Source organism: Fonsecaea monophora (assembly GCF_001642475.1).
Source record: "Fonsecaea monophora strain CBS 269.37 chromosome Unknown Scaff75, whole genome shotgun sequence".
NCBI classification, from domain to species: Eukaryota; Fungi; Ascomycota; class Eurotiomycetes; order Chaetothyriales; family Herpotrichiellaceae; genus Fonsecaea; species Fonsecaea monophora.
The window spans coordinates 35,253-62,165 of NW_019174006.1; the positions used below are offsets into that span (position 1 = coordinate 35,253).

The 26,913-nt window shown below is 53.6% G+C and overlaps 12 protein-coding genes across 12 annotated transcripts; 8 read left to right on the forward strand and 4 right to left on the reverse strand.

Moving 5' to 3' along the window:
• Positions 1 to 369: 369 nt before the first annotated feature.
• On the forward strand, positions 370 to 1,662 carry AYO21_08529 (hypothetical protein; the record flags this gene model as incomplete). Its single annotated transcript, XM_022658472.1, has 1 exon — positions 370 to 1,662. The coding sequence occupies one exon, from the start codon at positions 370 to 372 to the stop codon at positions 1,660 to 1,662; it is 1,293 nt and encodes a 430-aa protein (XP_022509182.1).
• A 1,915-nt stretch (positions 1,663 to 3,577) lies between these two features.
• AYO21_08530 (hypothetical protein) lies at positions 3,578 to 5,038 on the forward strand (the record flags this gene model as incomplete). Its single annotated transcript, XM_022658473.1, has 1 exon — positions 3,578 to 5,038. The coding sequence occupies one exon, from the start codon at positions 3,578 to 3,580 to the stop codon at positions 5,036 to 5,038; it is 1,461 nt and encodes a 486-aa protein (XP_022509183.1).
• Positions 5,039 to 6,023: 985 nt separating this feature from the next.
• Positions 6,024 to 7,151, forward strand: AYO21_08531 (hypothetical protein; the record flags this gene model as incomplete). Its single annotated transcript, XM_022658474.1, has 4 exons — positions 6,024 to 6,190; positions 6,294 to 6,406; positions 6,464 to 6,954; positions 7,014 to 7,151. The coding sequence occupies 4 exons, from the start codon at positions 6,024 to 6,026 to the stop codon at positions 7,149 to 7,151; spliced, it is 909 nt and encodes a 302-aa protein (XP_022509184.1).
• Positions 7,152 to 7,826: 675 nt separating this feature from the next.
• AYO21_08532 (hypothetical protein) lies at positions 7,827 to 9,746 on the reverse strand (the record flags this gene model as incomplete). Its single annotated transcript, XM_022658475.1, has 2 exons — positions 7,827 to 8,482; positions 8,543 to 9,746. 2 exons carry the CDS (start codon positions 9,744 to 9,746, stop codon positions 7,827 to 7,829), a joined length of 1,860 nt encoding a protein of 619 aa, XP_022509185.1.
• Positions 9,747 to 11,215: 1,469 nt separating this feature from the next.
• AYO21_08533 (hypothetical protein) lies at positions 11,216 to 12,058 on the forward strand (the record flags this gene model as incomplete). The annotated part of the gene is made up of 4 exons (XM_022658476.1): positions 11,216 to 11,386; positions 11,432 to 11,470; positions 11,537 to 11,893; positions 11,972 to 12,058. The coding sequence occupies 4 exons, from the start codon at positions 11,216 to 11,218 to the stop codon at positions 12,056 to 12,058; spliced, it is 654 nt and encodes a 217-aa protein (XP_022509186.1).
• A 223-nt stretch (positions 12,059 to 12,281) lies between these two features.
• AYO21_08534 (hypothetical protein) lies at positions 12,282 to 14,141 on the reverse strand (the record flags this gene model as incomplete). Its single annotated transcript, XM_022658477.1, has 1 exon — positions 12,282 to 14,141. The coding sequence occupies one exon, from the start codon at positions 14,139 to 14,141 to the stop codon at positions 12,282 to 12,284; it is 1,860 nt and encodes a 619-aa protein (XP_022509187.1).
• Positions 14,142 to 15,004: 863 nt separating this feature from the next.
• AYO21_08535 (hypothetical protein) lies at positions 15,005 to 16,306 on the forward strand (the record flags this gene model as incomplete). The annotated part of the gene is made up of 1 exon (XM_022658478.1): positions 15,005 to 16,306. The coding sequence occupies one exon, from the start codon at positions 15,005 to 15,007 to the stop codon at positions 16,304 to 16,306; it is 1,302 nt and encodes a 433-aa protein (XP_022509188.1).
• Positions 16,307 to 16,727: 421 nt separating this feature from the next.
• Positions 16,728 to 17,471, reverse strand: AYO21_08536 (hypothetical protein; the record flags this gene model as incomplete). Its single annotated transcript, XM_022658479.1, has 1 exon — positions 16,728 to 17,471. One exon carries the CDS (start codon positions 17,469 to 17,471, stop codon positions 16,728 to 16,730), a length of 744 nt encoding a protein of 247 aa, XP_022509189.1.
• Positions 17,472 to 18,158: 687 nt separating this feature from the next.
• Positions 18,159 to 19,502, forward strand: AYO21_08537 (hypothetical protein; the record flags this gene model as incomplete). Its single annotated transcript, XM_022658480.1, has 2 exons — positions 18,159 to 18,979; positions 19,055 to 19,502. The coding sequence occupies 2 exons, from the start codon at positions 18,159 to 18,161 to the stop codon at positions 19,500 to 19,502; spliced, it is 1,269 nt and encodes a 422-aa protein (XP_022509190.1).
• A 1,931-nt stretch (positions 19,503 to 21,433) lies between these two features.
• Positions 21,434 to 22,033, forward strand: AYO21_08538 (hypothetical protein; the record flags this gene model as incomplete). The annotated part of the gene is made up of 1 exon (XM_022658481.1): positions 21,434 to 22,033. The coding sequence occupies one exon, from the start codon at positions 21,434 to 21,436 to the stop codon at positions 22,031 to 22,033; it is 600 nt and encodes a 199-aa protein (XP_022509191.1).
• An 888-nt stretch (positions 22,034 to 22,921) lies between these two features.
• On the forward strand, positions 22,922 to 24,344 carry AYO21_08539 (agmatinase; the record flags this gene model as incomplete). The annotated part of the gene is made up of 4 exons (XM_022658482.1): positions 22,922 to 23,244; positions 23,314 to 23,503; positions 23,584 to 24,228; positions 24,306 to 24,344. 4 exons carry the CDS (start codon positions 22,922 to 22,924, stop codon positions 24,342 to 24,344), a joined length of 1,197 nt encoding a protein of 398 aa, XP_022509192.1.
• A 475-nt stretch (positions 24,345 to 24,819) lies between these two features.
• Positions 24,820 to 26,377, reverse strand: AYO21_08540 (hypothetical protein; the record flags this gene model as incomplete). The annotated part of the gene is made up of 3 exons (XM_022658483.1): positions 24,820 to 25,365; positions 25,422 to 25,482; positions 25,536 to 26,377. The coding sequence occupies 3 exons, from the start codon at positions 26,375 to 26,377 to the stop codon at positions 24,820 to 24,822; spliced, it is 1,449 nt and encodes a 482-aa protein (XP_022509193.1).
• Positions 26,378 to 26,913: the final 536 nt, after the last annotated feature.

Below are 26,913 nucleotides of genomic sequence, written 5' to 3' on the forward strand. Positions count from 1 at the left end.
ATAGCAGGCGAAGTTTGTAGGAAACTTTGTCACGTGCGCTAATTTCGACCCTTTATTCTGTTGTCACCATCTCATTGGCTTCCTTCCGGGGCTCCATTGGCCTATGAAACTCACAGCCAGGACCACAACCTCCACCACGTCGTCACTGTGTCTGCAGATCGAGGGGTGATTTGACTGGAAAAACCCAATGTGGCATTCTTTCATGGTTCCCTTTGCACTTGCCGTACACCTCTGATTCCAGCTCAGATCACCCCTCTTGTCGCCACCATCCTTTTTGCTGTTTGCAGTCGCTGCAAACGGTACAATGGGTTGGCGAAAACGACCGCAACACCTCAATCCAACGGGTGCTCTGTACACTCAACGCTGACCATGGCGCCCGCTCCATACACCGCCGAACCGGGCAATTGGTTCCTTCGCGGAGTACAGTCTGCCGTCTTCTACTATGTCTCTTGCTCGCCGTGGCTCGGTTACAAACACAGGCGGAAAAGGAGGAGGGAAGCGAAAGAGCAAGCACAATCCAAGGCGGAAATTGTGGTCACTCAGCCAGGCGTGGTCACGCAGCCAGGTCCTTTTCAGACAAATGAAGCCTGGGCAGAAGAGTTGATGCTGGGCCCTGGACCACCCAGAGGGTGGAAGAAAGATACGCTTCTGCAGAAATTGCAGAAGAAAGTGTACACAGAATCGCCCAGAAGCGACACTAAGCCCCCACCCGCAGAGACACCTGCACCGAGTTTGGAGCCGGCACAGTCGTCTACAAGGCTTTCAAGCCCTCTCACAGACTCGGCCGCTGAGTTGTCAACGAGAACATCTCTAACTACAGACGAGATTGAGGACGTGGACACGAGTTGCGACAAGTCTGCTTCGGCTCAGGAGAGACCACCGCGAGAAAGAAGGCTGTCTAGTGCAATGGAGAATCTCAAAGACTCTCTACGCACAACTTTACATCCGCCAAAATGGAATTGGAAGAGATATGAACGAGAGGATGAGATCCTGGCGGGGTTTACAGAGAAAGTTACGAGAATGTGGAATCGGGCGACCTCAGGAATGCATCACGAGGATGCCGATGAGCAAGACGAGGGCGGAGAACCGTCAGTGTATAGACGAAAGCGTGCTCCCACAAATGAGAGTGAACGATATGACTACTATCGGGCGAGGCATCCCGAAGTGAACGATCTACATCCTCCGGTGGTATCTCAACTGCCGGCTACCAGGGCCGAGGCGGCTTGGATGTTACTTCCTCCTCCCAGTGCTGCAGTCATGGAAGCACGCAGAAGACCTGCTGCGGAACCCGACATACGCTTTCCATTATGCGTCATCGGCAGGCCCCGAAAACAGGCGGAACCAACGCCATCAATGGCCAAAACCCGGTCCTTCGAACAAGTCGACATGCAATACTCGATATATCCTAGTGATGCCGAAGATGAAGATGAAGGGTTTAGCAGCAGCGAGACACAAAGTGTCAACCGAGAAATCGATCACTACCAAATGCGCAGTGAAAATGACAGCCCAACACGGATCAAGCATCTATCAGATCCAATCATCAAACCACCACCAGTGGTGTATCCGGTGTCACGGGTTGCAGGAGACTTATTTATTCCCAAGAGAAGGGATTCATGGCAGTTTCATTATGTCGTTCCGTCGAACCAGCCGATGGAATGGTAAGAGAAAGAAGGGAGGCAATTCAGTTTGCCTCATTCCAATAGCCACAGGTGGCTACTACTCCTTGTTGCACACTGGGTCAATATGGAGCAAAATTGTTCTCGAGGAATTGGCCTGCCCTGGATGGATCTGTGCCAACATGTGCAGATGAGCATGGAAAGTTTACAGTTGATTGATGTTTTTTTTCACGACAGACTAAGGCGGTCTGCTAGACGAAGGTGTTTACGATCATGGTGCAGGGCAGGGATTGAATGACTTTTGGGAGCGCGATGGCGAACGCATTTCTTTTTGTTTTGTATGTTTTTCTTTTGCGGCATTCTCACGTTCCGGGGACTACCTGAAGCACTGTGTAACCAAAAAAATATTATTCTTGTTACTTGAGCCTCACCAACGCAAGGAACAGGCATGTGGTTGGGTAGGAATGCTGGTCCTCGTGGATTCTTGGGCCAAGTGGTGCAGGGATCATCTTGTCTGCATTAACAGGGTCCAAGTTAAACGAGCCCAGGCGTGTGCCAGGCATGGCACTGGGCCCGTTATGCGATCTGGAGAATGGAGCTGGGATGGCACCATTTTGCTGCAGGTTATTGTGCAATGATTGGGCAATTGAGCAAGACCCAACACTCGAGCGGGTATGGCGGTGGAGAACGAGGCTGGTTGGTAGCTCCCTTGAGGAAAATCATCTGTAAGGGAAACAGGCAAGGCTCAAATTAAAGGCGACTTCGAAGGGGTAGGGACTTTGAGGGTGAAGTTTCCAGGGCACTGTATCTCAGGAGGATCAGGGTCAGATGGATGTCAGGAAGTGGATGGCGGTTCATTCATCCGCGTGGGTGACAACAAAAACATCAAAAGGAAGAAAAGGATTGCCATAGACTAGTGAGTGACGAGAGATTCGCTGGGCGCAGTTTGCGCAGTCTGGGAGTAAGAAGGCACCGGCAGGCATTGGCAGGATTACCCTCAAGACATCCAAGAAACCAAAGCCTCGCTACAACTGCGACATCGCAACACCCACCCAAGAACACATTTTTTCCCTTCTCTAACTCTACTCTCCTCCTGAATCAGTGACATTCTTCTTCACGGCCACCCCCCGTGTCACCTGTCTTCCCGCCTGTCCCCAGCCCTTCACCCTCGTATAACACCACGAGATTACCCCCTGCGCACGCTATTCCAGCACCCACTGCCTTGTACTTGGTAGGTCGCTTGCCCACCTGCATCATACCGGATTCTCTCCTCCGTGTAACCTTCGACCAACCGCGGCCATAGTCAGTCCACCATTGCCAGAACTCTTCTCCACCCTTCGCGCAAACCGTCCATCACCCTCGATCACTCGCGCCTCCAGACCACTGTCATTCATTACGCGGCAAAACAAGTCAACGCTTCTTGGGTTCCTCAAAGCCTCGCCAAGTTGTGATCCTTCCCGCAGGTGGCCGTGGTTCAATCTGAGTCTGAGCCATTGACAGAGAGCCGCCTTGACCCCGGATCTTTGGGTCTTGTTCTAAATTTCGCTGCATTTCGACCCTCAACGCTGTCCACTCTCCTGAGACATTTCAACACCGTGTTCTAGTCATCTGCTCCCGTCCGCAGCAAAGACAACTGCTTTCTAGCTTTCCCTAGCACCCCTCTTCCCTTCAAAGCTACAAACGACTTTCTTTCACTCCCCACTTTGATTCACGTTTGTTGAGTTTGGCAACAACCTACTTGGCTTTCCGGCTCGAAATCACCCACACACTCCATCCCTTGCTTCGCCACGCCGCCTACGACTACCACCACCTCTACCGTGTAAGGGATCTTTAAACTCTCTTTTCGGGCCTCTGCGAGAGAAGGAGGAGGATACTGTCAAATATAACAATATCATCTGGTTTTTCGCTGTCCGTTACTCAGACGCATCATCGTCACCACCTTCACTCTGGCACCTCCCAAGATGTGGTCTACTGCCGCTTCCTGGGTCGCCCTGCTTGCGTTGACCGCGGCCCTCACCCGATACTATAACCCAGACCTGTTCAACAAACTCACCGGCCAGGCGTTCACACGAGCACCACAACCGCATCAAGAGTTGGAAAGACCTCCTGCCAAAAGACAGAAGTCGAAGCGGACACATGCCAGTCGACTGGAGACGAGCAACAGTGGCACTTCTACCCCGACCAGTGCTACTGAAGGCAAGGCCAACAAGAGGAGGAAGCTCATCTCCGCCCCCATTGAGGATAAGGTGGTTGCTCAAACTGCTGAGGGTCAACGAGTGACTCTGCCACGAGACGAGGAGGACGAGCTGAGCAACAAAGAATTCGCTCAACAGCTCGCCAAAGCCCAGGCTGGGACGAACCTGCAGCCTGTCGCATCGCAGGGGGCGAACAAGAAAGAGAGACGAGCGGCTGCAAAGTCAGCGCACGGGAAGCAAAATGGCCTCGAGGCTTCAGGGCTTTCCACCGAAACGTCCTCAACCACCGGTCGCGATGCAGACGATGACCTCTCCCCGATCGGATCTCCCTCTACTGGTCCTGTGTCGACCGCGCCCACCTCCCGCGCTGGTGACGTGTCGGACATGCTAGAGGCCCCTGCAGCCAAGCCTGGAGTTTTGAGACTAACAGATGTCAAGAATGACGGTCCCAAAACGGCAGCGGGCTCCTCCAAACCCGCTTTCCAGCCTGCCTTGACCAAAAAGCAAAGACAACGACAAGCAAAGGCTGCGGAGCAGAAGGCTTTGAGAGAGGAGTCGGACCGCATGCACGAGCAAAAGAAACAAGCACAGTTGCGGACTGCCAGAATTGCCGAAGGAAGCTCGAACCAGACCAAAGCGAATTCATTCACTGCGAAGCAAAATGCGTGGCAGACTGGAAAGCCGGCTTCGGAGAAGTTGCCCCAAGCCACTGAAGCCGCGCCTCTTCTCGACACTTTTGACAAACCAGAAATACCAACTGTTACTGTGAATGGGTCTGTCACTTCAGAACCGCTTTCCAATGTAACCAACGCTGTTCCCGAGACAGCAAATGTCTCCGCAGTCAAAGAAGATGTTGGCAAAGGCAAGACTCGCGCTCTCGGAGCATCAGATCGCGAGAAAGCCGCCAGACCTGTCCTAGGAAGCCGGCCAAGTTGGGCTGACGAAGTCAACCAGGAGGAGCAAGACAAATGGGCAAAAGAGCTTGTACAAGACGAGAAATGGGAATCGGTGACCAGCAAGAAAGGCAAGAAAAAGGCCAAAAAGGATATAAATGATACAAGCAGTGAAGCCAGTTCTTCGGTTGCCAGAACCGTGGCAGCCAGCCACCCCGTCATCAACGGCACTCAAACGAATGGAATCAAACCTCGCGTGGAGAACCTGAACCGATTTCAGTCCATTGAGCCGGCGACAGATCCGACGTTCAGAGACGCTGAATGGGAGGCTTGATCTAAGATGATACAGGCTTTGGAGGACACACTCACTCCGACGCGTCCCGGAGTGGATGCGGCGGACTTTGTTGCCAATAGTGCACGTCCATTTGAGAGGCAGAGCGTGTTGTTTGTTTGTGTGATTTTCTTTCTGTCTACTTTTGTCTCTTTCGATTCTCAGAACTTGTCCGGCGTGGAGCATCATTTTACGGAGCATTAGCATGGGCATGGATATTCATACGGCCCCACCATGGCCTTCGGCAAAAGCAGAGATCAAATCATCAAATACCAGAATGGGGATCCCACGAGGTCCAATTTATTCGTATGGGAAAGGGAGAAACCTTATGTTCCATGGGGAAGAATGGGAGAAAGCCATTGCGCCACCAGGATGATCCCCAAGATAGAACCACTGTGGACTATGCAAGTCATCCTGAAGCGACTGTAACCAGACAGCGGCTGTTGTTCCAGAAGACACAATCCGTAGCTGACTTGTAGAGCTGCGAGGGACGAGAAAGGCGCAGTCGCTGTACCTCGCATGAGGGAGGAAAGGGGATTGTGCAGGCGATTGTGGACTTAGTCAGAACCAAAATTCAGGGGTTGCATAGAGCGTGATTGGCCGGGTTGTGGGTTGAGAATAGCACAACCTCCCACCACGACTAAGTAGCCAGCGTGTTAAGAATACCCAGAGGCAGTATTTTGTCCCTGTGCTGTGCCTTGCCTCCACCGAAGTCCCAAACTGGGTTGCAGATTGACACGCAGCTTGTTTGCTTGCCACGGGTCCATATAATTTCACTCCCCTGTGCGGGAAATTCTGAGCAATTACTACCACTGAAACAGACACAGACACACGCGCACACGCACGCACACTTACTTCTCTTGCTAATTATCCCACCCGTCCTCACACACTTCTCGGCCGGACCCATTCCTCACTGCGATCGAGACTTCCCTCACCTCAAACCAAGAAACAAGAAAGTGCCAACATTTACTTCCTACCCAGCGTCACCATGGCGCAGATACGAGGCACCGCGGGCTACAATCTGGGCCTGAACAACCAATTTGGCTCCCAACGGAGCGACAATGCCACCAACGATCCCAGTCCCCTCGACCAGATTCGAGAACAGACGAGCAAAATTGAAGACTGGCTGAACACGATGGGCGAGCCTTTGAAACCGTGAGCATTTATACCCATCACCCTTCGCTGCGGCTGCAAAGCTACGCGGGGGCGTCTTCTCCAAAGACCAGTTTGGATGCTTACTCGGTTCGATCATACACAGGTACCTGCCCGCCATCGGTAGATTTCTTATCGTCGTGACATTCCTCGAGGATGCGGTCAGAATCGTGACCCAGTGGGGCGACCAGCTCACATATCTAAGAGATTTCAGACACAGTGAGTGAACTGTCGAGATGAGTCCAACAACTGCAGATGCTGACCACACCTCCCTAGTTCCCTGGGGCATCACCCACCTTTTCCTCATCTTCAATGTCATTACCATGTCGGTCTGCTCCACGCTGGTCATCATGCGCCGCTATGGCGAGTATGCGGTGGGCGGTCTGTTGTCGGTCGTGGTTGTTCAAGCCCTGGGCTACGGCCTCATCTTCGATCTCAATTTCTTCCTTCGCAACTTGTCCGTGATTGGCGGTCTCCTCATGGTGCTCGGGGATAGCTTCGTGAAAAAGAGGGTATTTGCAGGCCTGCCTACAATTGATGAGAAGGACAAGAAGATGTACATCCAGCTCGGTGGCCGAGTGCTGTTGATTTTCCTCTTCATTGGGTTCGTTTTTGCCGGTGAATGGAGTGTCGGGAGAGTCCTGGTCAGTATGATTGGATTTGTGGCTTGTGTGATGGTCGTGGTGGGTTTCAAGGCGAAGCTCAGCGCCGTCATCCTGGTGGTGCTTCTCAGCGTGTTCAATGTGCTTGTCAACAACTTCTGGACGGTGAGTGGAATTGTGTCCCTTCGCTATTGATGCCCTGTGCTGACAATGTCCATCTGCAGCTTCACAAGAACCACCCACACAAAGACTTTGCCAAGTACGACTTTTTCCAGATCCTGTCGATCATGGGCGGTCTGTTGCTACTGGTGAACATGGGACCCGGCCAATTGAGCGTGGACGAGAAGAAGAAAGTCTACTGAGCATGTGGGCAATGGATGCAGCGTACTTTGGGGAAAGAGGAGAAGGAACACACCGTACTCGACCCACGCGTCGATGATATAAAAATGTGGAATGAGACCACGCAGGAAAACGACGAGGGGCCACTCAGGCGGAAGCAGACAGCTACGATCCACAGCAGTGTGTTTCGGAGACGACTCGTCTCATCAGTCGGCTGTCTCGATCTGTGCCGCGCCGAGAGCAATTCGGTGCGCGTCTTCGAGGGCCCGAAGCCATGATGAAGCAAATACGTGTGATATTTAACTTTGCATAAGCGGATGCGTTCTCAGAGATAGAACGTAGGTTGGGACAATAGTTTAGCATGCTGCCTGCGTTCTGGACTAAAGATCTGTCCGGGATGGACCAATTTAGAGAGAAAAGCCATCATCTAAAAGTCAAGCAACTAGATCTCCTCTTGACACTGATTCTTTCTGTGGCCTTGACCAGGGACATGTCTCGAAGGGCTCCCGTGGGTGTCTGAACGTGAAGAGTCTCGGGTCCTTGTACCTACTCTTTACCGAGTACTATCTGGAGTATGACATACTATCAATCGTGCTAACCTGATCTGGAAGTCTTGCGCGCTAAAACCTCTAGCGGCTTGGTCAAGGTCGGCTCTAATCCGGATAAACTTGTTTCCCATCAAGACGTTGCCCTCTATTTCACGGATAGTCTGACCTCAAAAATTCCATCACAGCCTGGTCCAATTCCGCCCCTTCAATCTCGCCATTTTCACTCTTCTCGTACAACTGAGAAAAGTACCCGGACCAACATGTCTCTCCAGGAGGTTGAACCGGTGTCTGTCGTAGGGTTCTTGTTCGGAGCGAACGGACCCAGAACCCCGCGACGAGCCCGACTCCCAGATCGGCCCATTCAAACGGACTCGGCGCGAGAGTGCCGTGGTACTTGTAAACGAATATCGGGTGGAGGATGAGCATGGCAAGGAGAGAGAAGCCTCTCAGGCGATTTGAGCCGAACGTCAGGTCAAGGCCATACAGTGCCGGTCCAAAAGCATAGTAGTTGAGCTCTTGAAGGACGCACACGAGATTCGACACCCAGCGCACCCAGAGCCCCATTGGAAGATAGCCGCGTCTCCCCAGGGCTATGGGGAAGGACATCCCAAGTTCGGCGACGGAGGTGTGCCAATCCCTATCCGGCATGGCCTCTTCAATGGACAATAGACGGTCACTTTCACGATCGGTCTCGGCACATTTGCACATCAGCAGGTCCAGCATTCCGTTGGTCCAAAGAGTTTGACAGTTGTTGAAGAAAATCTCATACACCTCTGCATCATCTCCGGCGAGACGTCGTCTTTCTTCTTCGGTATGTTAGCCTGTCGCCTCTCGACTTTGCTTCCTCTCACCCGGGTGAAACTTACTCTCAAGTGCCATCACTTTGTGGATGTATTCGTTACTGACAAACGTATGACCCGCGACTGTCAGCTGCTCGTCTGTTAGCCGTACTCCCGCTGCAGTTGTGCTCAGTTCCCCAGCAGAGGTCGCGCTGTCGATGGTGATCTGAGCACTGCCTTCGTCCCGGTGCAGGTGCCATGCGGTTGCTCGGTCAGGAATATCGATGATCCAGTGTCGAAAGATGTTCTTGCTCAGCAACTCTTTTATGCCTTCTGAATATATCGACTCATCCGGATTTCTGGTCTCTGCACCGTCGACTCCGAAAGAGCCCAAGGCCCCAATGGATGTTGAGATGAGGAAAATTCTACACCTGCCCGCCGCGGTGCTCTTTACAAGTCTGGTGTAGTGGAGCATCAATGCGACCAGACCTGGCATCTGAAACATCTTTGTTCTCAGTCTTCGTTTCTGGACCCGCCACGGGTTGTTGGCCTTCCTCTTCGTCTGCGCACGTCCTTGGAGATAAGTCGTCCTCAAATCAGGCGTTGCTAATGTCAACAGTGCTCGTAAATCAGTGTTGGCGGCGAGAAGGACACGCCTGGCTTGTTCGATACGCTGACAAACACGATCGCTGGTCCTGGTGGAACAATCCGCCCCGCTCAACCCGGCATTTTTGTACCGTTCCAAAATGGATCGCTTCATGTCGTCTCTGCGAGCCGCCTCGGCCGCACGGGCGATGTGGTCCGACAAGCTGAACAGGACCTTTGCCGGACCGTTGTTGACGCACGGAAAGAGGGAATGGGCAAGGCAGACGCCAAACCTGTGGTTTTCAAACACGCCATTGCTTTCGAACAGCCAATTGCCGACCGCGTACACCCACTTGGTCGGGACCAGGTTCAGGATGTTTCCCACCACAATGAGCGCGGTGGTCTGAAACGCTTCGAACAGCCACCGTAGCGGGAACAGGAGTATGCACGCCGGCCATTTGACGACGGGATGGATGACGGTCCGGTACACGGTCACCACGAGATATGCCGCGACCTGGACGCCCGTGTAGATCCATCTGACGGGGACGAGGGCTCGGCTCTGTGCCAGCCTTTGCAGGAATGGCCCGATCCGAGTGTACAGCACGTCCGGGGCCACGGTCCGGATCGCTTTCACGCCCACGGCGGCTCCGACGAGGGTGACGCACAAGACCTGCGGGGCCCAGCCCAGGGCGGAGAGGAGAGACATCATCCTCCAGGCCACCAGCCGATGTATGCTGACAACGACAAATCTTTCGCAGAGAATCTCGGGATTCAAATTCGACCAAGAACTAGAAATTGATAAAGTCGTAGAATGGTAGAATGGCAGCCTAGAGAGTCTCGAGAGCCTTGATTTGGGTTGGTTGGTGAGCCGTAAGGCTGGACGGAAATCAAATCATCACGCTGTGGTTTTCTCCTCCGTCACGTTGAAACAAGTGGGTATAAGATGGGTATAGGTATAGGTACTGGTGTACAGCTTGGAAAGAAAATCTCCCAGCTCAGATCAGATCAGGAGTTCTTTCTACCTCGTGCTTTGTATGTTGTACCCTGTCTTTTGTGTTGTGGCGGTGCGTGTGTCGGCTAGTTGGCTCTATCTAGTATTAGGCACTGCTTGTTAGTACTGGGCATGAGGTAGGTAGGTATTTCCCTAGCATTTGTTGAGCAAGCGAGCGAGCGAGTGTGTGTGATTATGTCTGTCTGTCTGTCACAAGGCTGAAGACTCACTCCCTCATCCATCTTGCCATGTCTTGAGTATCTTAGACGGCACGGGGGGGGCGGGCCACACATTGAACGAATGGCACTGGCGGGCCAGGCTAGGACCGAGTACAGAGTAGCGAGGAGCGAGTATTAGTGGAGGAAGTATAATTAGGAATCAACCCAGCTACAAGTACTCGGTACTACCTCGTGCCTCTATCAGAGAGATTCCACTGGGTCTGTAGACTTGGTCAAGGGACAAGGACTTGATTCCTACGAGAATACGAGGGAAGAAAACACACCCGCAGGGTCTCTACCTATCCCGTCGCTGCGGCGATGCGTGATGCGTGATGCTGTTGAGTACCGAGTAGTAGTAGTAGTTGGCGGCGAGCGGACTTTGAAAGCGTGCAGATTTTCGAGGCTATTGTTAGACATCATGGGCCTTGGGCAAGTTGAATACGAGGACTTGTGTCACTCACCTCTTTCCCAGATACACGACGGGCCGACTACTGTAGGTCACTCACGAGTGCAATTTCTCAGCGATGAGGCTGAGGCTGAGGCGGAGGCTGAAAAGCGCTATGCAGATGCGGGACGGCAGAGCGCAGGCACGGCACGGCAGAGTAGGCAGGGTACGTATGCAGTAGCGGTGTTGGGTGGTGGTCGTTGACAGGACGGCCTGAAAGCCACTTCGCTTAGCAGACAAACAAGTTACGAGAGATGTAGGACCTATGGTTGGTTAGTTGGTTGGGTGGTAGGTACACACAAACATGCATGATGCCCTGCCCCTGCGCTGATTTCTCCCAGTTTTATTCCAGAGCTCCTTTTCTCTTTTTCCATTCTTGGGTGATTCAATCTCGAGGTCCAAATACATTCATTCACATACAACCGCCAAACCGCCACCATGGATTAAGCCGTCGTCTCGTTGAAAAAGAGAGTCCTCCCTCCCTCCCTCCTGTCCCTTTATTTTTGGGCAAATCATCCAAAATGACCCAGTCTAGCGGCATGTGTCTGCCGTGGATCCTCCCATGGCAGAAGAACATGACTCTGGACCCGATCCAGAAGCTCGTGACGGCGGCAAAAGACGACGACCGACGACAACTCACCCGAAATTGGAGAGAGTCGAAGCTGGCGGAGCTGAATTACGTGGGGTTGACGGTACGTACAAATGTACCTCTCGTACACTCTGTATTCCCTATACAGTCAGTTCAGGACCTTGTGGGCATGAAAATCGTCGAGCACGTACCTCGTCCTCAATAAAGGGCCTTCCAATATGGGCAGCATCTAAACAAACCACCAAAAAACTAGAGCGCCCTCGTCACCAGTGCATTTGCCAGTGCCATCGGATGGCAGACGGTCAACCTGATCCCCTATGTCCTGGGGATCTGGTTCGGGGGCCTCATCCTGGTCTTGACGTCCATCTTCATCGCGACCGCGCAGAGCATCGCCGTCTATCGCTTGACGACCAGCGACGAAGGCCTCGACGAACTGGCGGGGTTGCTGGGGAACAACCCACAAGATCCGGGAAGTTCGCAACCGCGCCGATTCCAGGTCCTGGCGTGGCAGATGCCCGTGATGCTGCTCAACCTCAGCATCACCTTGTTTCTCGTCGGTCTCTTGTGCCAGATTTTCAACTCGTACACCATGACTAGAAAAGATGTCAAGGTGGGTAGTGACCCCCAATCTGGAGGGGTTGTGCGACAGCGGGTCAGAATCCAAGTTAATCGAACTGATTTGATGCAGGAGGTGATTCTCACCAGCATTGCATTGGCATTTGCCGTGTCTTGCTGGTTGGTCTCTGTGCTTACAATGTATTGGAAAAAGCCGTGAAGGAGGCTTTCTTCCTGGCCGAGACATCAATCTCAGTTTCTCGGAGCATCAAGTCTGGAACGCGGAACTCATCCATCTCCCTCCCTCTGCAGATGTTGAAGGAGCGGGAACAAGGTTCAGAAAAGATCTGTGTCGACCGCTCCACTCCGCCATATTATCTTCGGAACAGGCAGTGGAAAAATAATCATAAGCAGGGAGGAGCCATGTTCTTCTCAAGGATAACTCATTCTGCCTTGGTAAAGAAGAATCTGTCGCGTCCTTGGTCTGTAGTCTCTTTGTCCAAAATCAAATTCCATGTCGTGCCAACACCTTTGATAGGCGCTGGCTCATAGCCTTTGGAGCAAACGTTCCGGAGGTCGTTGATGAGCGAGAGCGAAGGTCCGTTCTGAGCAAGAGGTGTCGTGGCAGACGAAGAGCCACTGCTGTGAGTTGTGTCGGATGCCAGATGTAAAGGTCCACCAGGCCTACAGTTTTGCACTTCCATCCCAACACCACCGCTTGGGGCGAGAATTGTGTTGCAGACTACCGACACGTGCTGTCCTGCCCACGATGTCAACTCAGGTGGGCCAATGTACCACCGTACCAGACCGATAATGATGAAGACAACCCCCAAACCAATTTCTACACAGGCCGCCTGGACATAGCCACCGCGACCTGCAATCAGCCTGGTTCCCTCGAACAGAGGGTATCTCGTCGGATCTTTACTGGAGAGCCGCTTGATTCCAGTGATGCGGTCTGATCGATAGAAATTGTGGCCAAGAGACTCAACCTGGCGAGACTGATCTTGACGTATTGTTTCAATATCTGTTCCCCAGACTGCCATGTTTGCCCGCACAATGATAGACTTGATCTTTCTGTTCACATAAGAGCTCTGGAATGATAGCGATCCACTGAAGCAGCCCGTCTGAAGAATGGGTCCGACCGAATAACTTGTCCCGTCCTCGTAGTAGGTTTCAACCAGTTGCTGTGGCCCGGAGGGCGGATCTTTTGAGACGCGGCCATCCACGAGATATCCCGTTTGATCCGGCAAGATATTCTGGCAAGTTCCGTTGACCACGCGACGCGCAACGATGAACCGATGTCGGTAAACACGAATTTCTTGTTCTTGTTCAATGGAAGCAGTTCCGAGGAGATCTGGATCTGCTCCCTGGCCGACGACAAGTCCAGCTCGACGAATTGTGATTGCCCCCGGAGACTGTATCTTGAACTGAACGTTGTTTATCACGTCCGGCTCCAAGGTTTGCCAATATATGTCATGGATGGTGAAATTACGACCTGGTTCAATCACGCTGTCGACCACTTCAGCGACCAGGACGTTCTCAGAGGTGTACAGTATACCGGAATCTGCCCCGTTGAAGAGGGTGCTTGCACACGTGGCTGATCCGACCATGACAATTCGCCCCGTACCCATACGATCTGCGTCTTCTTCTGGGTCTCCTGAGAGTCGATGGATGAAAGCTTTGTTCGTCAAGATCTCCACGGGGTCTTGGTACACAAAGTCTTCTCCAGATACCAGAGGCTGATATGAAACTCGGTCGTCAAACCACTCGCTTACGCCGGTGTCCTCGTCGAGACAATGAGCGGGAGGAATTCTCAATGATATGAGGTCTTCGGAAATCTGTTCGCGTACTTGGCCCTCGACTTGAATGATGCTGAACTTGTAGCCGATCGTCCACAGAGCTATCATGGCCGAGGCCAACCAAAAAGTCATCACATACCATGCAAAGCCTCGCCTGATACCCAGAAGAACCGGAGCGTGAGGGAGGGTATTCAGGTACTTTGCATAAGGAAGACCTCTTGACCCTTTGGCGGTTGCCAACCTGGAGCAGACACAGTCATAGAGATGTTGGACCGAGGCCAGGAGGCTGAAAGAGAGCCCTGACACTATCAACCCTAGTATAGCGGTCCATGCTTGGATCTGCAGATTGGGACCTGTGGCAAATTGACGACGGAGGGAATCCTCGGGATCTGGCTCGCCACAGATGGTGTTTATTCCGATCAGTATCAAACAAATAGCACTCCCAAAAGTGGTGAGGATTGAGAGATATGGAGTCCTCCGTTTTCCAGTCTGTTTAGGTGCCATGCTGAAGACTTCGAGGGACGGATGAAGAGATGATTCGGTCCACCCTCCTACAGCCTTTATTCCAAAAAAACATGGTGTTATCCGGCCTCAATAAATCATCATGGTAAGCCTAGGAATGCGGCTACAAGGCAGAATTTGGTAGGAAAACCAAGACGACGCCTCTTTGCACCAATTCACGATGTCGCCTGGGACAACAACCCAAATGGACGACGTCGAGCGACGGTTTCCTTGGCCGTGGATGGCATCAAATGGTGCCTTTGACCAAGGCAAGGGCTAGCCAATGGACGCATCTGGATCTCGAGCTGAACGCCTCATCCCTTTGACGAGTGAAACTAGTGCTAAGCCACAGCTCAGCGACATCGGCACGAATAAGAGCCGAGTTGTGCACGAAAGATGCATCATTTAGCACTACTAATTCAAAGTCGACTTTGTTGTGAATGAAACGAAGGATGAGATAGAGTCCTTGACAACAATAATAGAGACTGTGGGAGACTTGAGACGAGAACAAGGGTACGTCGTACCAAGCGGAAACGAGGCAGGTGGGCCGAAGCGGCGTTAACCGGAAATGGCCGAAGGGGTTCAGGGTTGCATCGCTGCGTCTCTGATTCATCCCACCAACGAGTAAGAAAGACACCACCATCTCACAAAATATATTCTGGGCGCAGACGACATCGTTTGCCCGTGGCCACAGCGAGTAACTAGGCGTGCACTAGACCTTTGGCTCACCTCTGCCTTTCTCTATCACACCTCGACTTGCCCCTCACTGTCACTAGGCCAGCCTTATCCAATCCACATCAGCAAGCAGATCCCCCTCACAGTGTGACTGCGTCTGACGTGAGGCTCTACAACACAAACACAACATTATGGCGCCCAAAAATCGCATCATCATCGACACCGACCCGGGCGTCGACGACGTCTTGGCTATCTTGCTTGCCCTCGCCGCCAGCGCCGACGACCTCGAAGTGCTACTGATCTCGATCACCTTTGGCAACGTCGACGTGCGCTCCTGTCTACGAAATGTCGTGGCCATTTTCCACATCCTGGAGAAGGAAATCGCATGGCGTGAGCAGCAGGGCAAACCGGTGGGGTTCGACGGTCTCACCAAATTCAAGCCGATCGTGGCCATTGGCGCCGACGAACCCTTACAAGACCGCATCGAGAGCGCCGACTATTTTCATGGGACTGACGGATTGGCCGGGACGCATACCAGCCATCCGCATTTCTCACCCGAGGAGAGTTGGAATAGGCTGTTCGAGCAACCTCCACCAGACAGTTTCATCACCGAGAAGGCCAAGCCCGAAGTCGATCTCAAGGAAGACACCAATGCATTCATCCCTTCCCTCGAGCCTGCACACAAGGAAATTCTCCGCCTCCTACGGGAAAATGAGCCGGATACTATCACCTTGATCGCTATCGGCCCGCTCACGAACTTTGCTCTGGCCGCGGCAGAAGACCCAGAGACCTTTTTGAGATGTAAAGAAGTCATCACCATGGGTGGCACAGTTGATGGCATCGGCAATGTCACGCCTGTATCGGAATTCAACGTCTATGCCGACCCCTACGCTGCTGCTAGGGTGTATGCACTGTCATCGCCCATCCCAGCGAGCACCATGCCTGTCGCCACGGAGGGCGAACGCAGCTTCCACCTCCCCCAATACCCTCCGCGGCTGTCCAAACAGCTGAAGCTCACACTCATGAGCCTGGACATTACGGAATACCATATGCTGAGCCGTGGCGAGTTCAACGCGTTTGCCAAGCCTCATCTCGAGGCGGGTTCACCTCTTGCGGCGTGGATGACGGCGTTCATGACACCCATGCTCGACAAGATGGAGCGGCTGCACATCGGCCATGAGGGCGAAGGCGCTGCACTGGCGCTACACGATCCGCTTTGCATCTGGTACGTGCTGACGCACGACGACCCATTGTGGAAAGCGAGCGCGCGCAGCCCCGAGGATATTCGAGTCGAGACTGCCGGCCAGTGGACTCGAGGCATGACGGTGGGCGACAAACGAGCCCGACGCAGGCGGAACTCGGACGGCGAAGTACCTCATGACCGCGGCAACTGGCTAGGTAACAGGAGTGGCAATCGTGTGTATAGGATGCTTGAGAGTCCAGGCCGGGAGGAGGCTTCGAAGCACCTCTTGAAGACGATATTCGGGGCATGATGTGTTTCCGCGTGCAGAACAGGTTCCAGTGAAGAAAGTGGTGGATCCGCGGACACTCTTTCAGTTCCAGGAACACCATGACTGCAGCAAACGCGTCTTTTTGTTGAGGCATCGGCTCGTCCGTTGACATCAGCCATGATTTAGACACGAAGCAGAGGCAGCCGAGTTTGGCCCAAAGAGTATCAATGCCATGGGGTGCTAGAGTAGAATGATCTATCATAGATGGAAGTGAGTAGAGAGTCCTCCTCACTGTTCCTCTTTACTTTTTGCTCGATCTAGGGTTAATTACCCGTCGAGTCCCTTTCCGCGTGATGTCGCCCTCGTCCCGTCTGCTTGTGGGATTGACACGTTACATGCATGGTGGGTAGTGGTACAGTTTTATCTCCCCTCCCCCCACCCTCGCACCATTCCGCCCGCAAACCTAAATCTTCATCTTGGCGATATCGATCCCCATCTGTCCCAGCATCTGTCTATACGGCGGGAACAGCTCGGGTCCCGCTGCCGTCAGACCCTGTCTCCAGTCCAAGCCGGGCTCGGCCTTGTCCATGGCCCGCTGGTACGCCTCCCTACTCCCGATGCGCTGCAGATAGGCCAGGATGGCCGGGTAGGGCGACAGATCGGTCGGGGTCCACTGGCGGCCGGTGGTGAGAGTCCAGACGGTCATGATGTCGGCGAGGGTGAACTGGTCGCCGGCGAGGAAGGCGCCCGTGGTGGCGAGCCGGGCCTCGACGGCGGCGAGGTGCTTGTGGACGTTGGCGGGGATGGACTTGGCGAAGGCGTTGTCTGGGGCCGGCTGGAGCCACGCGGCGCTCATGACGCGGAAGAAGGCCGAGCCCAGCGTCGCGTTGGCGTAGTGGAACCAGAACAAGAAATCGGCGTAGTTCTCGTGCGCGGCCTCCAGCGACAGCGCCCCGCTGCCAAACACCCCGTCAATGTACGCCGCGATCGCCCCGGATTCGGCCATGTTGAACTCTTTGCCCGTCACGCGGTTCGTCGTCGTCATCACCGGCGCGGACTTTTGGGGCGTTAGCGCCGCCAGCGCCGCGGGTGCGAGGATCGGGTCCCGCGTGTACGTCTTGAGCGTGTACGCGATGCCGAGTTCCTCGCATAGCCAGACGATGCGCTCGGACTGCGAGATGTGCAGGTGGTGGACGGTCAGAGACATGATTTTCTATACAACTTTTCCAGGGTAGATTGGGAATTTACAGTGTAGTGGTAAAAGGAGCTGACGGTGGAGGGTTGAGATGTATGTAGATGGTGTTGCGTCGGCGGCCTGAAATGGGATGGACATCGGAAGTGATTGCCTGCCTTGCCTGCCTTGGCCGCCTGGATTGTTCTTGTTCGAGTCATGCATCCCGTTAAGGGACTTGTCATTACTCATTTGGGGTTCCCGAAGACACCAATCCCGACGCCTCTTTTCTTCCTCGGTCTTGGCGGATATCAAAGTCACAACAAAACACGTCGCGGTCATGATGGCGATACAATAGCCATGATGGCTCGAAACTTGAGCCTCGGAGAAATGTCTCTCACACTTTCGTTGTACAACTCTATCTCCTCCTCATGGTCTACAGTTCCCACCCCCGAATATCGTTGTCGACTCGGTTTTGGCTGTGGCGTTCTTCGGATCTTCAACGCCACCACGTTGACTTTCACGCCGGTGGGCTGAATTAAGCCCATGTTGTGTCGCTCAGGCACGAATGGCAGATTGCACTGTCAAGATGCGAAATGGGGCAAGAACGCCATCCTTAAACATGGAGGACTTTCCCCCCGGTCTTCACAGCTTCGATTCAGGCATTCGACTCGCTGAACAGTTGACTCCATCTTCTTTGAAGGCATCTATTTGTTCGTCAAGATGCTCTTCGTCCGCTCTTTATGTCTTCTTGCAATCGTGGCTGTGCGGGTGTCTTCTGCCGCACAGGCCTGGCATGCTGCTAATGGCGACCAAGTCGTGACCGTCACACACACCAACACGCACTACGTGTGCCCCTGCGAGACGAGCACACCGGTGAAGAACCTCAATCCGGTTCCTACGGGCGGCTGGGCGGATTGGGCGGCATCGGCATCGTCGAGTCCCCTCGTCCGTGGGACAACCTCGTCGCGCCGGACTTCGACTGCAGGTCCTTGGCCCGGATCGGTGTCCTCGAGAACTACAAAGACGACGACCGTCTCGAGCTCTGGCCCAGGCTATACACAGACCAGCAGCAGCACAAGTTCGCGCACGGTTGGCGGGACCATCTCTTTCACGTCCTCATCCTCCACCACGCCTACTGCTTCCAGCACAAGCTCGGGCACGGTTGGCGGAACCATCTCTTTTACATCCTCGTCCACCACGTCCGCTTCTTCTAGCACTAGCGCGAGCACGAGCACGAGTTCTACAGAGGCAACCACTTCTTTGTCCAGTACGGAATCTCCTGCCACGACTTCTGCTACCACCACGAGCTTGTCTACAACCACAATCTCTAGCACCACTGCTGATGCTACCTCTACAACCACGTCTGACACCACGTCTACTACAACCTCTGATACCACCTCTACAACCACTGCTACAACCACTATTTCTACCACAACCTCTGATGTAACTTCGACCACCACCTCTACAACCACCACTCCTGCCATAACTTCAACTACCACCTCTGAAACAACCTCGACCACCTCTACCACCACCACAACCACGTAAGTCCCCTCCCTCTGGGCCATGTCATCAGGGTGCCACCATTTGAGCTGACACAAATTGACAAACACCTATAGATCCGTCAACGGCTGCCCGACGGGCACCTACGTGATCCAGTCGAGTTTAGACAACAACTACGCCACGATAGGAGAATACGTCGGGGGCCAGTACCTCGTTGTCTTTAACCAACCGGCCATCGAGACCGCGGCCGAGTTCTCCTGGGTCGAGGACGTCGACGGCACGTGCATGCTCGGCCCAACCGCGGTTCCAGGGCTGAGCACCTACGTGCTTGATCAGCCCGGCGAGTTCGTGACCTTCCACTACCTGTTCTTGTCGAACCCTACCCTCGCAGCGGCAACAGACCTGGAGCCCTCCGAAGTCGCCTGTAGCGTAGATTCGGCAAACGAGCTGTACTGCGCGGTCGAGGACCAGGACGTGTTGCAGCTGTTCAACAACGTCTTGACCATCGCAGCCACCGACCAGGGATTTGGGGCGGCCACGTTCACGTTGGTGCAGACTTTTTAAAGAGATCAAGTTCACATGCATAATGACAAGTTATTTCCGGGTCGGGGTCGTGTCAGTACGAGTCGAGTCTTTTTCAACATCACAACCTTGGGGATATACAGTCTCAGTGGAAGGAGTTGGTACTCAAGCAACCAAAGGACCGACCAGCCCCCAAGCCAAGGGGTATCCTCTTCTACGTTCCCCTTCTATTAGCCCTCTATTTTTGCTTTCGCTTCTACTGCCCTTGTCCTTGTGACCCGACAATCCATCCACCTTCGGGTCTCAACACCAGATGAAATTCCTGCATCTACGCGAACGGCACCCGCCCGTCGAGTCGTGGGGTCGTCTGGGGGGCCAGTGGGAAGGGTGATACGGTCGACGTGGTATATATGTATGTATCTACATGTATATGTCTGCCTCGATGATGTCCATGGGTGCCTGGATACTAGGTATAGCCAAGTAGACAGAGGGTGTAAGATGTAGTTAACTGCCTAGGGCCACACTGACACTGATACCAGCACCAACGCAACCAACAAGAGACACTTGACATTACAGGTGGTGTTTTGTGATGTGCGGCGTTATATACCTCAGAAGTGCCTACAAAACATAATGTGAGCCTCGGTAGGAGAGATCATGTCGATTTCTTTCTTCTCGTTGTTCTGAATACGTAGGTCGGTCGGTAGGTAGGTAGGTACGCAGGCAGGCAGGGGGAGTATTAACTCGCGCAGCGTGAGAGAGAGACACACGCATTACGTCAATAACTCAGTAAATAAGTCAATAGATGGCCATCGACGAACAGGGGACACTCTCGCAGCCCTAAAGAACCCGCTTAGCCGAAGTGCCTGCCAAAAGTAAATCTGCTTCGGGGCGGGAGGATTCGGGGTTTTCTTTTCAGGTAATACCAACCAGCCCTGTACCCAAACAGGGCCCAAAACCAAACCAAACCAAAGCCAGTTGTACAGAATGCATAGGTTCTGTCTCTGTATGTATGGACCTAGGTGCACGTAGTTACTTTGCACACGCACGCCGAGTCTGCCATAGGTATATATATGTGCTCGGTAGCCGGACATACAACTCCCTCGTTCCTGTGGTCCGGACCACGGACAAAAGGCACACAACCACCTCCAACACAGACATGGACTGGGCCGCGAATGGGGAAACCGAACCAAACAATCGAGCTCACCAGACAAGTGCCAGACTTTCTGGGCGAGTGTCTCGATGACGCCGTCCAATTCGGCGTCGCGTAAGGCAAAGAAAAGGCAAAACCAACCCCACCATGCCTTAGAACGAGAAAAGACTGTGGGGTTATGAAACGAAATAAAAACGGCCCAGGTAGGGAGGATGGGAGGGTTCAAGGGTGGATGATGCAAATCCGCCGAGGTTGACGCAGGCCGAGACAGGCGCGAGAGAGGATCGATCGTAGCAATAATTCATGAGCACACGAGGTAACCGATTTAACTCGATTTTAATCCAGCTGAGCCACAAAACACGCCGTGCACGCTTGGGATCGGGTATATTGTGGCTGGGGGACTTTTCTCGGCAGGTCCATGAGTGTCTCCTGCAACAATAATGGCACATGATCTTGATTGAGAGGCGCAAGGACAAAAGTCTGCTCTTGTTGCTTGCCCGATGGCTGGCTGGATGGATGACTTGGATGACTGGCTGTTGGAAAAAGTTTGCAAAATTCATGGCTCTTTTTCTTGTACAGACTTGGTTACTTGGTACTTTGGTACATATTATGCATCCCGAGGCGCATGCTCTGGCCGGCTTCTCTTGGTCCTCTCCACTTGCCCACCCGAGAGAACTACGAATTCCATTGCTCTCTCTCTCTCTCCCTCGTTCTCTTCATTTTCCAAAGTGATATAGCTGCCTAGGACCAAAACCCTCTGTTCTCTTCTTGCTTGATTGTCTCAAACACAGGTTCGACACACTCAAAATCCATAGACGCAAACATGACTTCCGAGGCAGCCTCTTCTACGGCCGCCGCGCCTTCGCGAGAACCGACACATCCCTCCGTCATCAAGGTCATCTACCGCCCAGGCGACTTCAGCTCCTACAGCGTCTCCACCACCTCTCTCCCACCAGGAGCGCTGATGGCCCGACTCACCAGCCCGCCGCTGACGTATGCGGACAAAAAGCGCTGGTCCAGTGTCCAGGTGTCGGAGAACAAGCACATCGAGCTGAACTGCGACTTCCTGTACATCAACCACAGCTGCGAGCCGAGTCTGGAATTCCACGTCGTCCCGCATTCTGAGGAGCCCGTGATCGAGGTCAGGGTCGCGACGCGCCGGGACGAGAATGGGAACCCCAAGGGCGTGGAGCCCGGCGACGTCTTGACCTTCTTCTATCCCAGCACCGAGTGGGAGATGGACCAGCCCTTCCAATGTAATTGCGGGACCAGGAGCTGCAAAGGGCGCATCAGCGGCGCCAAGGACCTGACCAGCGAGCAGCTGCGAGGGTATTTCCTCAATGCTCACATTGAGGACCTCCGGAGCATTCCCTCCGACAGCGAAGGTAACAAGAATGGTGCGCAGAGGCAGGGAGGTTGGTGAATTGGTGGTAAAAAGTTCGTCTTTTTTTCCTGGTTTCCAGATACTTTGAGGACTCGCAGTCCCTTGCTGGGAGGCGAAGATTCTTTTTTCAATACACTTACCATGTATGTTCCGGTCTTGATCTCGTCGACTGGAACCAGCACGGCCGATCTCGCAGAGAGCCACCAGGCGGCCTTTCCAATGACGTGGGGTAGGGGACTAGTGTTCATATAGATGTGTGTACACACGAAAACCTTCTCACCAGCCGCAACAACCATTCCCCAGATTCTGCCGCAGAAAGGCATGCCTATTCGCCATGACGTAGGCCGCATTGAATTTCCCTTCAAGTCGACGAAGTGAGGCTCATCCTGGGGCTATTGAATCAAGTCGGGACCTCAAAAGCGGAAAGGGGGGAGGGGGGGGAGGCTAGTCGGGTTGATCAACGGTTCGACCAGATCACTACAGTATCGGAAAAAGAAGCACGACCTTTTTGCCTTTAATGCAGTTGATAAATCGTCTCGGAACTGTACAAGGACATATTGACATAGAAGGTTACGAAGGATCGTGCTCACGGTGAAGCGACGCTATCACTGGGGGAATCAGGCTAATCCTAAAAGGGAAGGAATACACTAGGCTGGTTTGCATCGACGACAGCAAAGTGGGTAATTACCCAATGAGTTATCTATCTATGGATGTAGATGCCTCGCAGAATCCCGCCACATGTCTGGACTTACATGCTATGATACTGAGGTCTTCCTAGGAAAGGTAAGCGTAAGCTATCACGGACAGCCGCGCACTGGCCGCAGGGAGGAGTCTGGACTACAAAATGCGGAGCGTCTCGTCCGTTGACTCAGTCGAGAGCTGTTGTCTTTTGATTCTTCACATCGAATATCGAGCCTCACCCTCAAGATGCGCAGTACATTTTTGTACAGCGTTGCAGCACTGACTGCCTGTTCCTCTGCTCTGGCCGTTCCCACGACCAGTAATAGTCGACAAACGAGCCTCAAGGGTGGCGACGATGACCACTATGACCTCGAGCCGTCAGCAAACTTTGCATTCTCGGGCATCACCACATTTGCCAAACTTCCCTCGGTGCAGTGCCTGACGGAGACGGGACCGGTGGACGACATCCTGATCCTAGGATTTCCCTTCGATACGGCGACGTCGTACCGGACCGGCACGCGTCTGGGGCCAAATGCAGTGCGTCAGGGCTCTCGAGCAGCCTCTCTAGCGTATGTTTCATTACAAACCCCCTTATGGACTCGTTGGTGATATAAGGGAAGTGAACTGATCAATTCGAGAGGTAGTGGCCAGTACAACTACCGCCAGTCAATCAACCCGTACAAGCACAACATCTCGGTCGTCGACTGTGGGGATCTGCCCATTTCACCGTTCGACAACGGTCTCGCCTTCGCCCAGATGGAGGAGTGGTACAAGCGGCTTTTGTGGAGGGAGGTCAAGTCCACAGAAAAGGGAGTCTGGTCCTCAAAGGTATTCCCATCCCCCGAACCAGCCACCTATTTACATAAAACCCCAAGGGGTATTTCCCTCCTTTCTTTTCGAAGAAATAGTGTGTTGATTCTCGCCCCCAACAAAAGACCGGTAGACACCACCCGCAAATCGTCGCTCTGGGCGGCGACCACAGTATCTCCCTCCCGATCCTGCGCGCGTTGAACACGGTCCACGGCAAAGTCTCGGCCATCCACATCGACGCGCACATCGACACGTGGTCGCCCAAGGTGTTTGCGGGCGCCAAAGCCGGGAGCAAGCAGGCCCAGTTCGCTGACGGCACGCCGTACTACTGGGCGGGGATGGAGGGGTTGCTGAGCGCGAGGAACGTGCACGCGGGGATCCGCTCGTCGCTGGATTCCGAGAAGGACATGGAGCTCGACGAGGAGGTCGGCTTCGTCACCATCCCCGCCGCGGACATGCTGAAGCGCGACGGCGTGTGGGGCGTCATCGACCAGATCCGCGCCGTCGTCGGCACTTCGGGAGAGCCCGTCTACGTCTCCCTCGACGTCGACTGTCTCGACCCGGCCTTCGTGCCCGGCACCGCCGGCCCGGCCTCGGGCGGCTGGACGCCCCGCGAAGTCATCCAGATCATCATCGACGCGCTCGACGGGCTGAACATTGTGGGCGTCGACGTCGTCGAGATTCTGCCCTCGTTGGACCAGGCTGAAATCACGGGCATCGTCGCCGCCGAGTTTACTATCGAGGTATGTCATGATATGATCACCTCCTTCCCTTCCGAGTCAGGACGACTCAGGAGACTTGTACTAACCTGGAGACACAGCTTATTACCCGACTGGTTAGGAACAGACTCGGTCTATGAGCCCGGGGTGTTTGTGGAGGGTAATTGTAGCCGTGTGGTGATAGTGACCTGGCGATAGGGATTATTTATGTATAAATGAGCTGCCTATTCGGAGTCTGAATCTGAATCGATGTGATGGAGATCAGTCGGCCACGGGAGTTGACATGTTGATATGTCCACTCAAGCTGTCCATCTCATGTTATACATCCCTTAGAGTCCTGTCTCTTTCAAAAACTGGAATCCTCATCCTTGACACAAACCCTGACGAGGAAGAGACATAAGAGGAATTCTTGCGCGGGCAATTGGAAGACATTTCCAGAAACACAAAATGACTGCTACTTATGACAAGAACTTTTTTCATCCACTGTTGAACTGTCTGTGGTGGCTGACAATACCTCTTAAACAGACCCTCTAAGCACTCTTATCTATCTGTAATAGGAGATCTAATTCTATATCTCGAGTCGTCATGCTCGGAAGACGTCCGAGTATACGCATCCTAGTCCGATGAGGCGTGTAACCTAGAAACATCTCTGGCCAATTGCTTCCACCGAATGGTCAGAATGCAAAGAGACTGCAGGACGAGAAGTGCGCCGCTCCCTGAGATGATGCCCGCCCACAAGCCAAAGACGCCGTACTGCTTGCGAAAGCACAGGAACCATGCCGTCGTCAAGCCCACGCCGTAATACGCCACGAAATTGCAGACGCCCGCCAAATGAGTCTTACCCGCGCCTCGTAGGATCCCGCTGGCGCCGCCGTTGGAAAGATCCAGGACCTGGAAGCCGGCCATCAGAGGGAGTACCTGGGCCGTCTTCTTGATCACGGCCTTGTCGTCGGTGAAAATGCGGCCGTAGCTCTTTCTGGCAAGCATGATCCCGACGAATTCGATGGCCCCAATGATGAATGAGAGGAGGTATGGTGTGGCCACTGCTCTCCGCGCTTCACGACTCCTGCCGGCACCGAGAAAGCCGGCGATGCGATGGCTGGAAGCTACGCTTATTCCAAGGGCCACCGTCGTGAGCAGCAGGTCGGAAGACATCAATATCTGCAGGCCAGGTCAGCAGAGGCACTTGGCCGACTGAGAGGGGATCGAAGGCTTACGCTCTGGGCTCCAATGGAGCTGGGATCCAGCCTTGCAGCCATCATTGCAAGTATCTCAAAGCTATGACACGGGTCAGTCTCAAGGAGGAACAGCAGAAGATGTTCCAGACTCACCTCCACCATTCTGTGGCACAAGTAAAAATCCCCGTGACGGCGTAAAAGAGCAAACGCAATATCCCCTTCTCGATGCCGACAATAGACCCGCGCCAGGTCTTTCTGACTGCAGGTTTCTGGGAAATGATGCAAAGCAGGGCAACAACCGTGACGAGCTGGTAGATGCAGAAGGCACAGGGGACACCCCAGAGACGCAGTGTCGTCCATCGAACAAGCACGAAGGTCACTAGAACCCCAAAGCAGCTGGCCACGGCAGTAGACACTCCAACAATATTGCTTTCGCCCTGAACCTGCAAAAACTTCTTCAACGACTCGGCCACAATCTGCAACACGCCGGCGGGGAGCATGAGGACCAGAAACTTGCCTGTCGCAAAAGCAAAGTCTGGCTGCTGACCCAGGGCGATGAAAAGGTGTCCCGAAAACACCCAAATCGGCGCAAAGAAGATGCCAAAAATTGCAAGCAATACAATCAAGCACTGCTGCAAGAGGAGGCCGAGGATCTTGGGATTGTCTGCGACCGAGTGGGATGTGAACGCCTGACCGCATAACGTGTCCAGCGCTGTTGCGCCGCCGATGGCGATCATAGTGCCAGTGCAGGAGAAGAACATGAACCCGAAGGACGTAACTCCCAGCTCGAAGGAGCCCAGACTGCCGCCGACTATCAAGGCGCTGATTGCTTGTACTGCATTTTGTAGAGCGAAGGAGAGACATATGGGAATCGTCCGACGGATGAGCGCACCAAGGTCGTGCCAGATATCGAAGGCGACATCCTCTTCCTTGGAGGCGATGGAGGAAGTCCGGGAAAGCAGCAAGCTACGCTCGTCGACAACGTTTTCTCCCATGCTGATGATTCTTTGTGGATGGCGGTGTCAGTTGCACTCTCGAAGCACCGGAGAGCGGTGAGTTATGTAGAAGATACTTGACCAAGTACATATTGTCGATAGGGGATGTGTACGTGTCCTCCGACACTGTCCAAGGCATCTCCTATTCCCCACAAAGTATGCCGAAGGACATGTCCGACAAGATGTAGATAATAAATAATCCTCCTAATAATCCCGTGCATTCTGCTTGATATGCCTGTCCATCATCTGATTGGCCAGTTCGCTCTGGTGGTGCTGCGCTAATCCTAGAAGGGAAGGCAGACACTATCTTTCTTTTTCCTCGAGACCCGACTGCATCAATGTTTCTTTCCACCTTCACGCGCATGAGCATCTCGACAACGGGGACAACTTGGAAACGCGAGCATTGGATATCCTACCTGCACTGTGAAATGGGTCTTGCCTGCGTTGAGTCGGCCAACGGAGTTATTCTATCCGCTGCGCTTTAGCGGCTTCAGCGCACGCGACTTCGGACCCTCTCCAACGCATCGCTATGGCAT